We start from the raw sequence: 11,315 nt of genomic DNA, 5'->3' as shown, positions 1-11,315 counted from the left end.
CGAAATCTCGAGAGTCAAGGCAGCCCTTCCAGAAATAGTGGTGAACTTGACCTTGGCTTCATGACCTTGCGCAAGTACTGCTTAACAAGCTCGTTAATTTAAATTAGGTAAACTGCCTCATCTAATGGCTCGATGTTGTCCATTGCACTGCTTCAGAACAATACTTGTACTTTTTCAGAACAATACTTGCACTGCTTCAGAACAATACTTGTACTTTTTCAGAACAGACTTGCACTGCTTCAGAACAATAACTTGTACTTTTTCAGAACAATTACTTGTACTTTTTCAGAACAAATTTCCCGTAAAAGCTCTCAATTTGTGAGAAAAATTTTCTGTTTCAGAAACATACTTGTACTTTTTCAGAACAATACTTGTACTTTTTCAGAACAATACTTGCACTGCTTCAGAACAATACTTGTACTTTTTCAGAACAAGACTTGCACTGCTTCAGAACAATACTTGGTACTTTTTCAGAACAAGACTTGCACTGCTTCAGAACAATATTTGTACTGTTTCAAGACAATGTCCGACGTACCACCACCCAGTCCATTCCCAACCAGAGGAAACTAAAGCACCACAACAGTCTCATCAGCCTATGCCTTACTTCCCCAACCCTTGGATGTTCCAGCAACTCCACCCCAGCAATTCCAATCTCAATCCAAATCGAAGAGAGACCAGAGTTCGAAGAAGGTCTGAACCGTTTACGCAAAGAGTATGCTACAGCTCCAATTGAGAGAAAGTTGTTCCCGGACCCAAAAATAATGTTTAGGTGAAGTGGTGCGATCTCACCTGTTTTTTCACCTCTTTTTTTCACCTCTTGAATTTTCATGAATTTCCTTAAGATAGAAAAAATAAAGTTAGTTTTATTTTTTTATTTTGTATGTTAGATATGATTTCAGGGATTTTTTGACGAAGTGTTACTCTTCACTTCGTCAAAAATAACAGTATCTAATGAAAAAGTGTCATTTTTTTTGTATTTTTTTGTATGTTAGATATGATTTCAGGGTTTTTTTGAACGAATGTTACTCTTCACTTCGTCAAAAAATAACAGTTATCTAATGAAAAAATGTCATTTTTTTTTCACCCTCTTGAATTTTCATGACTTCTTTCGTACATGCTTTGTCATGACTTCTTCGTAAATGTTTTGTCAAGACTTCTTCGTACATGTTTTGTCATGACTTCTTCGTAAATGTTTTGTCATGACTTCTTCCGTAAATGTTTTGTCGAAACATTATCGTACATGCTTTGTCAAACATGAACGTAAATGTTTCTGTCAAGACTTCTTCGTAAATGTTTTGTCAAGACTTCTTCAGAATGTTTTGTCAAGACTTCTTCGTACATGCTTTGTCAAGACTTCTTCGTACATGTTTTGTCATGACTTCTTCGTAAATGTTTTGTCAAGACTTCTTCATGAATGTTTTGTCAAGACTTCTTCGTAAATGTTTTTCATGACTTCTTCGTACATGCTTTGTCAACATGAACGTAATGTTTTGTCAAGACTTCTTCATCGTAATGAGCGTAAATCAGACAAAAATAATGTTTAGCGTGATAGTGTGCGATCTCACCTCCTTTTTCACCTCTTTTTTCACCTCTTGAATTTTCATGAATTTCCCGAAATAAAAAATAAAGTTAGTTTAATTTTTTTAATATTTTTTTATTTTGTATAAAAAATAAAAATGTCAACAATCGGCCACAACAAAGTTTCAAAACACAACGCACCTAACTCGATAGTCATGAATCCAACATCTATGTTAGTCGAGATGAAAAGCCTTCATTCCTTCTTCATATACTTTCGAAACAAAAATCCAGAAGCTAAAGCAAAACTTTTAAACAAATCAATTTAGACCTGTAGTTGCGAAAGCTGAAACACAATGAAGAATATCTGTTATGAAATGCAGGACCTATCGACCATTTGCCTAGAAACCTACCTGAAATCCAACAATCAAAAACTCACTATTCCTGAACTTCGATGAAATAGAAGCAAAGCAACTGACTCGAGTAAGAAATAAAGAAGTTCATACGAAAGGTAACTATGAGTTCTAGGATTTCATTGCAACCATAAGGTTATGGACAAAGATTGCGACATGGTATATAAGAATGTTGCTGACATATATACAATCTGAAGAAAATTTAAGACCTCGCAACTTTGTTTCGTTTAGTTTGCTGAAGTGGTATGGCAGATAAGAGATAAAGATAGAAGAGCAGTAAGGTATGGAACAAACAGATAACCAGCAGACACTTTTGAGATGAAGAGAGCAATTGAACGACTTGATAGTTGTTTTAGAAGGTACAGCGTTTCAGAATATAACGCAGTAATAATTGAAATCGCCGCAATGTGTCTAGAATGTAAAGCAGCAATTAGGAATTATATAAGCTACTCCGTCAAGAGTAGAACGATATAAGAAACGACTATGTCAGACTTTAAAGACAAGATGTCAAACATTGATATCTTGGAAACAAGGTGGAAAGAATAGAAATGAACACCAAAAGTGGCTTAGAAATAGGTGAATTTAAACGTAGATAACTCAAACGAAATACAACAACATATTCTTTGTCAGACATTATACTCTCCATCTGGAAAGAGACCGCAGGACCTGGGTTGAATTGCTACTGGAATTCCAATTCAAATACCAGACGGGACAGCCTACGATGGCATAAAGCAAGCAAAGAAAGAAGCTCTTCTCAAGTTCTTTGCCAAGCGTCCTTGGATACTACTTCCAAACAGAGAGAGTCCAATTCCACGAATTATACAAATTCTCAGAGCACTGTTCCACTTCTCGGGTCAGCCGTTCTACATAACCTGTGAAGGCGACATCCAACCAGTTCAGTAAACCTTAACGTTTAACTTCACTTTTTTATGTTTTTTGTGAAAGTGTCAAAAATAAATTGTTTTCATGAGTTTTCTACGATGTTAGAAAAAATGTTATTTTCTAATATCTTCACATTCAATACTTTTTCAGCACTTTTCCGTAGTTATATATGAAAGACAATTCGAGATAAAAGTCATAGTACAATGGAATAATATGTTGCACACCATTTGTTGTGAACCAAACTTGAAAGTCAGAGAAACTGTTACTAGGTGGTTCGTAGAATTTAGAAGCAAAGTCATAAAAGTCCTTACCAATACATAGAAAACTATTGTTGCTTGAACTGAAACTTGCATGACACATAACATTTTGAGGGTCAAACACGTTTCTATAAACTGTCAAATCTGCTGGTGGAAGTATAAATTTAAATGGACCATCTGGTGGTAATGGTTCGTTCTGGTTTAGTAACCGAAGAAATTGTGCCCAAGAACGTTTGTCTACTTTCCAAAATAAAAAACTCTGTATCTCTTGGAGGGTTAATTTCAATCTTTTGAAATGAAACGGTGGAGTTCATCTTGTCATATTCTAGTTTCAGATAGTATGTTCCATTTAGTAAAGAGTCGTATTTTTCTTGAAATTCCCAATAATATTTGTTCATTTGAGTTTGAAAGTCATTTAGAGTTTTCTCAAGACTTTCGTCTGAACGAACTGTAAAGATTCTCATTTCGTCAAATTTGTCTATTAGACCATCAGAACCTTTATACTGCCCATGAAAATATACTGCGAACATAAATGCGTTAGTTCTATTTGAAAACAAAACTCTTCTAAATCCTATTGCCTTTGCATCTGAAGGACTTTGAAGCCAACGAATTGGATAGTCAAACCTGTATACTCGGGATGAAATTTCTTCATCTGAAATAGTCCTACCAGCATTTGTAAAGATATAGTCTAACGGTTTTGTATCTGCTACTTTTGTTCTTTGTTTTTCAACCTGAAGCATTTAATATATGTAAAAATATATTGTTTTAAAATGGTATGCCATTTCATATTTCTCATCTAACAAACAAGTTTCCCAACGGTCTTCTCCAACAAACTCAGCGTACATTTCAAATAAAATTAAAAAATGTCACTTTTTTAAAAAATAAATTTTTATTTCATGCAATGTTTTATTTCTGTGCCGTCTTCAAGTATACCCCAATACTTCCTTTTCGATATTACATGAACTTCGGAAAATACCTTATCTAGCTTAAAACAGCCCATCTTTTCACTGACCATGCCCATTTCAATGAGTTTGTTGTACCCTTCTTCGTTCGTCATGAGTGCGTCAATGTTCTCATAGTAAACCACAACTTTCGATTTGACTTCGGAGAAGAATTTGTTGTAGTTGTCAAGGACTGCCTTTGCGAACTGAGGGTAAGACCAATGTTCGACAATAGGTTTTAATGTGGTTACTAAGCCACTTTGACCTTGAGTGAATTCGTACTTCAAAACAAAAGGAGAAAACCTTTCAACAAAGTTGTCGACCTTCTCATAATGTTTACTCTTCATCTCTTGAGGTTTCTTAATGGAATATCCCCATGTCGAATTCATAAGCAATTTGAGTGTCATTGCAAGTTTGGGGTTTGAAGCTTTCCTAATATCATACAGTTGTTGTATGACTTTTCCAACTGTATAGTTCCTTCCCGGGAACTCACCATCTTCGTTTGGAATTCCAGTCGGAATATATTGGACAAACCTCATGTATGCAGCGTTAAGGTCGACATAGTATATCTTTTCATCTGAGTCGAACTTGTCGCAACCAATTGGTCCAGTTTGTGGAAATTCAAGTGAGTCTCTTATCTTCTGAGAAACTTCTCCTGTTATCTCATAAACATCGTCGAAGCAACCTGTTTCATATAAAACCTTCTGACCTAACTCAGATGCTCTCCAATACAATTTGACGTCAATTGGATGTCTCAATGGAAGTTTGTTTATAGCATCTTGAAGTTCTTGCAACCTCATTGGAAGTTCTTCTGGTTCAGGTTGGTATCCGAACAATCCAACTCCTTGTGGAATTGTGTACTTCTTTTGTACTAGAACTTTGTCTGGAACAACTTTTGGTCTTGCTAACAATGAAAAGTTTGTTTCGTCTTTTGGTACAAAAGTTTCTGTCAGCTTGTCATCTGGAATTGGTTCCAACAAACCTTTCTCGAAAAGAATGTTTACAGCTCTGACAATGTTGCACTTGCCTTTTCCGAACAATGGGTTTGTAAGACTTTCGTTCAGCATGAAGTGGTTGTGGACAATTACAATCTTCAACCATGGTAAATTGAACTCAACAACATAGTCGTCATGTGAAGAACCTTTAGCTGTAGGTATGTTGACTCGGATATTGACATTTGCCAACGGTGCAATTTTTGCCAATTGACCTCTGAGAATGTACCTTGTCTTCACACATGACTCAAGATACTTCATCTTCTCATCTGTAACAAGACCAGAGTTCCTGAGACATGTAAGAATGCAAGGTTCATTGACAATTGTTTCAATTGAATTGTAAATTCCATACCTTGTCAAGTCAATGTCAGACTTATTTATGAACGGGAAGTATCCAGCATGTTGTCTGACTGCTTGAGGGTTAGGTTGGTACCATTCGAACTTGACACTTGCAATTCCTTCAATTGCATTCAAAATGTCTGAGTCGGAGTCAACCATTTGTTCTCTCTTTGTAGTCTTGAAAGCGTCAAGAAGTTTTGCAGCTGTTTGTTCATTGCCATTTGCATAGTAAATGTGACCATCCAAATCTGTTATGGTCAATCTGAGATTGTGTCCTTTCTTATTTCCGTCTTGTATGGCAGCAAGTACACCCATGAAGCCTTCTTTGTTCTTTCCTTCGTCAAAGTTTACTGTAAAGGTTCGACCAGATGTAATTTGACTTCTAACTTCACGATACTTCTCATATGCATATCTTGTTCTTTCCATGGGAGCATGACCATCCTCTGCACTACCTTTTTTCCTTCTCAAAGGATGCAATTGTTCGTCATGTTTCCAGTAGAATCTGGCAAAGCCGTCGTGTCCTTCAACTTGAGGTTCACTAACATCGAAAGGCATGTCCATAAGACGTTCTTCTTCTAACCTCTCTAGTCTGTTTGGATAATTTGCACGTGCTGTTTCCAAATCCATTTCGTAGCGAAGACCAGACAATTTGTCATAGACTTTTATGGGTCTTCCCTTCCTATATTTAAACTTCTTCGAAACTCTCCAACCATATCTTTGCAACTCTGCTTTTATTCTAGCAGATTTTCTATCCATTCTATATGGGGGCATTTTTATAAAAATAAAAAAATATTTTTTCTTTACTTTACATAACCGCCTGCTGCCATAAGTCTTTGACGCCAACCCATACCAGCTAATGAAGGTTGACTTGGTTTAGTTTCCAAACTAAACTTTGGTTTTGGTTTATCTTCAGTTTTTGGTTTTTCTTCTTCTATCGGTTTTTCGTCACTTTTCGGTTCCTCTGACTTTACTTCACTTGCAGGAACAGTTGTGTTGTCAACATCTTCATAAATATCATATGCCATTTGTTTTTGTTTTCCTTTCAACTTTTTGTGTTTGTTGTAAAGTTTAGAATATTTCGACTCTAAGTCAATGAGATGTTCTATAATGAACTGTTGGTCAGTGAAGTAAACTTTTCCATCTGTTGTCTCGAAAGCTCCTTCAGACTTCAATATTTTATTTGTGAGAGTCTGTTTTTTTTTGAGATACTTGCCGTTCCATTTTTATGAAAAGTGACTTTGTAGTTAGGGTTTGTATTTCCAGACCTGGCACTTTCTATTATTGAATTTTTCTCTTCATCTGTAAGTTCTTTGACAGGTTTTGACAATGGTTCTGAACTTTTTGTTTGTGGTGTCAAATCTACCGTTTCAACTTCTTCGGTCATTTCATCTCAGTAAAAAATTTTAGTTTGGTTTGTTTTCAACTGGTTGTTGTTGTTTTTTAAGTCGGTCTAAAACTTCCTGAGGTATAGGAAGAACTTGACAAACACGTTGTGTAACTGCTGGAAGCCGACAAATCCATCTTGAACCCATTTGTCTCAATGCTGTATTGTTCATTTCATCTCAGTAAAAAACTTTACATTCCCCACGTTTGAGGCGGTTGAGGTTGGTTATTGTTTACCCATTGTTGTGCATGGTTATATCCTCTGTTAAAGAATCTTTCACCTTGGTCCATATAGTGTCCTGCTTGGTTATAGTAGTCATTTGCTTTGTTATAATAGTTTCCTGCTTGTCTTCCTACATTGTCCATCCATCCTTGAACTTTTCCTCTTGTTTCAGGATTTGGAATAAGATTTGTTGCATCTCGTGCTACATCCCAACCTTTCTGTACAGTTTGTATAATAGGTTGTGCTTTCTCTTTAAGTATACCTAATGTACTCAAAATCTTCCTTCCAACTCCAAATACACCTCTGGCTATTGTTCCCACTGCGGGCAAAAATCTGGATGCAACTCCTGCTAATGCGCCAAATAAACCCATTTCTTATGGGTTAAAAAATGACGAATCCAAACAAGGACCCCTATGTTTCTAAAGCGACAAAGAAAGCACTCATGGTAAAAATCTTTAGTTCAACACCAAATGCTTGGTTTATGGATATCTTGGAAAACATTCCGAGAGTTAGAACAGATGGACCACCATACTGGCTAATATTTGTCGGTCAAAACACAAGATACTGTGAAGCCATACCATTATGGTCCAAAAATATTTTAGATGTGAAAACTGCTTTGACAATATTCGTTGACAAATACCATCCAACAAAACTGACATCTGACTGTGAAAGTTCTTTCAAATCAGATGATATTAAAAACTATCTGCGTTCAAAAAATGTAAACCAATATTTCATTGTCGACCAAAACCATTCTGCTCTTGGTGTCATTGACGGATGTATAAAAATGTTAAGAGACTTAAACCAACCACAAGGTGGTGAAGCAAATGAAATGTCATATGACGACAAATATAGACACTTCTCCCAGGCAAAGATGAGACAAGTTTTAAATATTTACAATAACCGTAAACAAAAAGGTTTGGGAAACCACTCCCCCGAAGAAATGAAAAACAACCCTGACTTAGAGAAAGACTATATATTTAATAATTTAGTCAAAAGAGACAAACAAGAAAGAATGCCGGGCTTCAAACTTCAGAAAGGTGACAAAGTAAAAATAGAAATACCTAAACGCGACCCATATGAAAATACTATTGACTATGACAACAATGGGAACCCGACAGGTACTCACATTCGTGTTCGTAAAAATAGAAGAAAGTATACAAGAGAATATTATGAAGTTTTAGGCAAACATGGCAAAATGTACACACTGCAAGCAGAAGATAAAACTACTATTGTCAGACCTCGTTTCAAACTTGTCAAAGTTCAAGGTGGTATACTTTCAAAGACAGTTCCTAACAAATATAAGACAACTCCTGACGAATATGCTAAAGAAGTTGAAAATGACGACTAAGCATTTCTATACCATGCGTAAACTGTCATGTAAGGTGGCATGTATTCTTTACTTTGTCCCGTTGTTTGCGTATATCCTGAAACGCGATGTGTATGGTTTCCATCTCCCTGAGTGTTACCCCAGAAACAATTTATAGCAAACTGAACGTTGTCTTTAACATCATATCCTTTACCTTTTGTCATTGCCGACCAATCCCAAAATTTATGCTTATGCCAACCTGCTTGAGATGTACTTAAATCTATGTAGTGACTGTGTGCAGGTAAATTTTCACCTGAAATCGTTTTACTTCCACCTGTTTCCTTTGAAGAGTTTGCACAATACAAAAACCTGTCGACTATTTGAGTCCAAGTTCCAAAACCAAGTACTACTTCTGGTCTGGTAGAGTTCATTGACGTATAAATAGAGCCTATAGGATATAATGTTTGAAGCATTTCTGTCTTTAATGTTTGAAGCTCTGTTTTGTCTGCTTTCTTGTCATATAAATCTTGAGCAGTGAATTTAATATTATGTTCATCCTTCATGACATAAACATCTTTACATCTAATGTTTCTCATCGTCGTTATGTCGTCATCCGATGTTAAACCTTGTGGAAAGTTAGGAGGTTTACAATATAATGCATCCCCACCAGTTTCTTCAACCGTTCCTTCAATACTTTCTATAGCAACAGTTGTAAAACTTGTATGTGTATGAGTCTTATTTGCTTTCTTCTCTAACTCATCGTTAACATAAGTTTTATCTGCTTTAAGGTCTAAACATCCTGAAACCCATCCTGTATCGGCTTTAGTTTTTAAAATCTTCGATGTCCATTCATGGTACCAGTCAACCCTTTCTTTCATTTCGTTATCTTTTTCATCCACATATTCCTTATCTGCTTTCTTCTCTAACTTACTAGCCACATATTCCTTATCCGCTTTCTTTTCAAGGCTAACGTTTAAGTCTGTTATTTCAGATATAGAATGTGTATGAGTCTTTTTAGAATATTCGTTTTCAGCTCTTGTCACTTCACTTGACATTTTATTGTCAACATATTTTTTGTCTGCTAGTTCAGGATGAGTATGTTCTTTTGTTGCATAAGCATTGTTAGCTCTTTCTTCTTCTTTTGCTATTGCATCGTCTACATATTCTTTGTCAGCTTTGTTGTCAACATCTGCTTTCAAAAGAAGTTCATTTATAGGTTTCTCGTTTAAAGTTCCTTTTGTTGGATTTATACAGACAGTATTGTTCTTCTTGTCTTGAAACAGAAACTCATCTGTCATTGGGTTTAATGTCAGTTTTAAGTTTCCTTCTTTCAATGACTCAGATATCTTAGAATAGTTTGAAAAGTTTGTTGTGTTCTTATTTAGAGCTTGCATAATGAGTTGTCGGTTGTGTTGTATTTCTCTCATGGAAGCAATATCTTTCGACATTTTTATTCTAGATAAAATATGCTTTCAATAGAAAAAGAAAATTCAAGAGTTGCTACAACTAAACCATTAGATGAACTTTTTACTAATGTCGGTCAAAAGTTTGAGACAGAGACCGTAAAGCATGAAGGCTATCGTTTTGACTACCCATTAAGATGGTTAAGAGACCCATCCGTCACAAAAGCTATTGGCTTTCGTAGAATGAAGTTCATTTCAGAAGCCATACATGGTTTCCCATTTACGGTCGGTTTTGAAGTTCGATACTATAACAAAGAAAAACGTATGTATGAGAAATTTGAACAGGGAAAACTTTTACAAGTTAGTTTGCTTGTAAACTTAGAAACAACTCTTCAAGCTTTTCAAAAAAAATAAACGATATCTATATCGAATATGCAAACCAGTATAACATTGACGAAGGAGAGTACCATCTCGATATTATTTATGACAGGAAAAATGCAACTGTTAAAATCAATAGAATAGAAGACCTTGGAGAAAACGTTTATATTTCTACAAAATATAACAACTTGGCATGGTATAGATTTATGAGGATGTTAAATCAGCCTGCAGCATATCCAGTACACCCAGACTTTTATGAAGTCGAAAACCCTAATGGAACATATGAAAATGTTTTCGACCAAGATGCTATTATTGTTCATGCTTCATTTTCTGGCGCCCAAAACTCTTTCTTATGCTTGGCAAATGACTTTTACGAAAAACCTACAAAGTTATACGAACCACCAAGTGGAAGTATTTCAGACTTTCAAGTATGGTTTACTACAGATGGAAGAAAAAGAATAATTCCATTATACCATGCGTTTTACTTAGAACTTAGTTTCATATACAACTACTATCGAACGGTAAAAATATAATTTTTTAATACGGTTGAGGTGTTGGATTTGGTTGCCAACTAGACTGTGGTGCAGGTTCAGGCTGTTGTATAACAGGAGCTTGTTCTTCTGGTTCAGGGTCTTTAGGTATAATACCAACAAACTGACCTACTCTTTTACCAATATTTTTGACTCCGTTCCAAATTCCTCTTCCTACGGTTTTTATTCCATTCCATATACCTCTTCCAACATTTCGAAAGAAGTTTCCTATCTTACTGAAGAAACCCATTTTACTATATGTAAAAATCTAATGTCCACCTAGTCTCTTACGTTTCCTGTTGAGTTCCATAGCATTCTTTAACTGGAGCTCATACATTCTGTTTCTCCTCTGGTAGAAAACATATTCTGGGTCAACTCCTGTGTTCGCGTCATCTGCATAAAGTTGTTTATATCCCACCTCAGGGTTTGTATAAAACTCTTTCCATCTCATATTTGCATACCATGGTGGCAAACCTAACGCAGCGTCATTTGACATGGCAGTTTGCATTTGTACATCTGTTGGCACTTGACCATAGTTTGCCATTGCAGTTTGTATTCTAACTTCATTTGGAATATTCTCTGGGTTTGGTTGTCCAGGTTGCTGTGCATTCGCTAAGTTCTGTGCGTCCATTTAATATTAGATAAAAAATATCTCTTACGAGTACATATACTGAACATTTGCAGGCATTGGTTCATCTTCATATTCTCTATATCTTTCTGCCACGTCAAAGAAATAAATGACACAATGGAAAA

The 11,315-nt window shown here is 35.7% G+C and overlaps 8 protein-coding genes and 3 pseudogenes across 11 annotated transcripts, besides 1 other annotated feature; 4 read left to right on the top strand and 7 right to left on the bottom strand.

Annotated features, from left to right (window-relative positions):
• Nucleotides 1–11,315: part of a mobile genetic element that runs on past both edges of the window.
• Nucleotides 523–773, top strand: TVAGG3_0701170 (annotated as a pseudogene). The gene has a single exon. A coding segment is annotated over exon 1 (251 nt).
• TVAGG3_0701160 (uncharacterized protein) lies at nucleotides 2,667–2,831 on the top strand (the record flags this gene model as incomplete). Its single annotated transcript, XM_051243391.1, has 1 exon — nucleotides 2,667–2,831. A coding segment is annotated over one exon (165 nt), but the record flags the coding sequence as incomplete, so codon positions are not given.
• Nucleotides 2,946–3,807, bottom strand: TVAGG3_0701150 (annotated as a pseudogene). Its single transcript has one exon. A coding segment is annotated over exon 1 (862 nt).
• Nucleotides 3,957–6,095, bottom strand: TVAGG3_0701140 (DNA/RNA polymerases family; the record flags this gene model as incomplete). The annotated part of the gene is made up of 1 exon (XM_051243390.1): nucleotides 3,957–6,095. The coding sequence occupies one exon, from the start codon at nucleotides 6,093–6,095 to the stop codon at nucleotides 3,957–3,959; it is 2,139 nt and encodes a 712-aa protein (XP_051089977.1).
• TVAGG3_0701130 (phage tail repeat-like family) lies at nucleotides 6,140–6,364 on the bottom strand (the record flags this gene model as incomplete). Its single annotated transcript, XM_051243389.1, has 1 exon — nucleotides 6,140–6,364. The coding sequence occupies one exon, from the start codon at nucleotides 6,362–6,364 to the stop codon at nucleotides 6,140–6,142; it is 225 nt and encodes a 74-aa protein (XP_051089976.1).
• Nucleotides 6,915–7,316, bottom strand: TVAGG3_0701120 (uncharacterized protein; the record flags this gene model as incomplete). The annotated part of the gene is made up of 1 exon (XM_051243388.1): nucleotides 6,915–7,316. The coding sequence occupies one exon, from the start codon at nucleotides 7,314–7,316 to the stop codon at nucleotides 6,915–6,917; it is 402 nt and encodes a 133-aa protein (XP_051089975.1).
• TVAGG3_0701110 (uncharacterized protein) lies at nucleotides 7,334–8,293 on the top strand (the record flags this gene model as incomplete). The annotated part of the gene is made up of 1 exon (XM_051243387.1): nucleotides 7,334–8,293. One exon carries the CDS (start codon nucleotides 7,334–7,336, stop codon nucleotides 8,291–8,293), a length of 960 nt encoding a protein of 319 aa, XP_051089974.1.
• TVAGG3_0701100 (phage tail repeat-like family) lies at nucleotides 8,435–9,549 on the bottom strand (the record flags this gene model as incomplete). The annotated part of the gene is made up of 1 exon (XM_051243386.1): nucleotides 8,435–9,549. A coding segment is annotated over one exon (1,115 nt), but the record flags the coding sequence as incomplete, so codon positions are not given.
• Nucleotides 10,087–10,565, top strand: TVAGG3_0701090 (annotated as a pseudogene). The gene has a single exon. A coding segment is annotated over exon 1 (479 nt).
• TVAGG3_0701080 (serine threonine-protein phosphatase family) lies at nucleotides 10,570–10,812 on the bottom strand (the record flags this gene model as incomplete). Its single annotated transcript, XM_001309642.1, has 1 exon — nucleotides 10,570–10,812. The coding sequence occupies one exon, from the start codon at nucleotides 10,810–10,812 to the stop codon at nucleotides 10,570–10,572; it is 243 nt and encodes an 80-aa protein (XP_001309643.1).
• Nucleotides 10,831–11,193, bottom strand: TVAGG3_0701070 (uncharacterized protein; the record flags this gene model as incomplete). Its single annotated transcript, XM_001309641.1, has 1 exon — nucleotides 10,831–11,193. One exon carries the CDS (start codon nucleotides 11,191–11,193, stop codon nucleotides 10,831–10,833), a length of 363 nt encoding a protein of 120 aa, XP_001309642.1.

The sequence above is a fragment of the Trichomonas vaginalis genome, chromosome III (assembly GCF_026262505.1).
Source record: "Trichomonas vaginalis G3 chromosome III, whole genome shotgun sequence".
Taxonomy (NCBI): domain Eukaryota; phylum Parabasalia; order Trichomonadida; family Trichomonadidae; genus Trichomonas; species Trichomonas vaginalis.
This window is presented reverse-complemented; position numbering and strand designations above follow the sequence as displayed.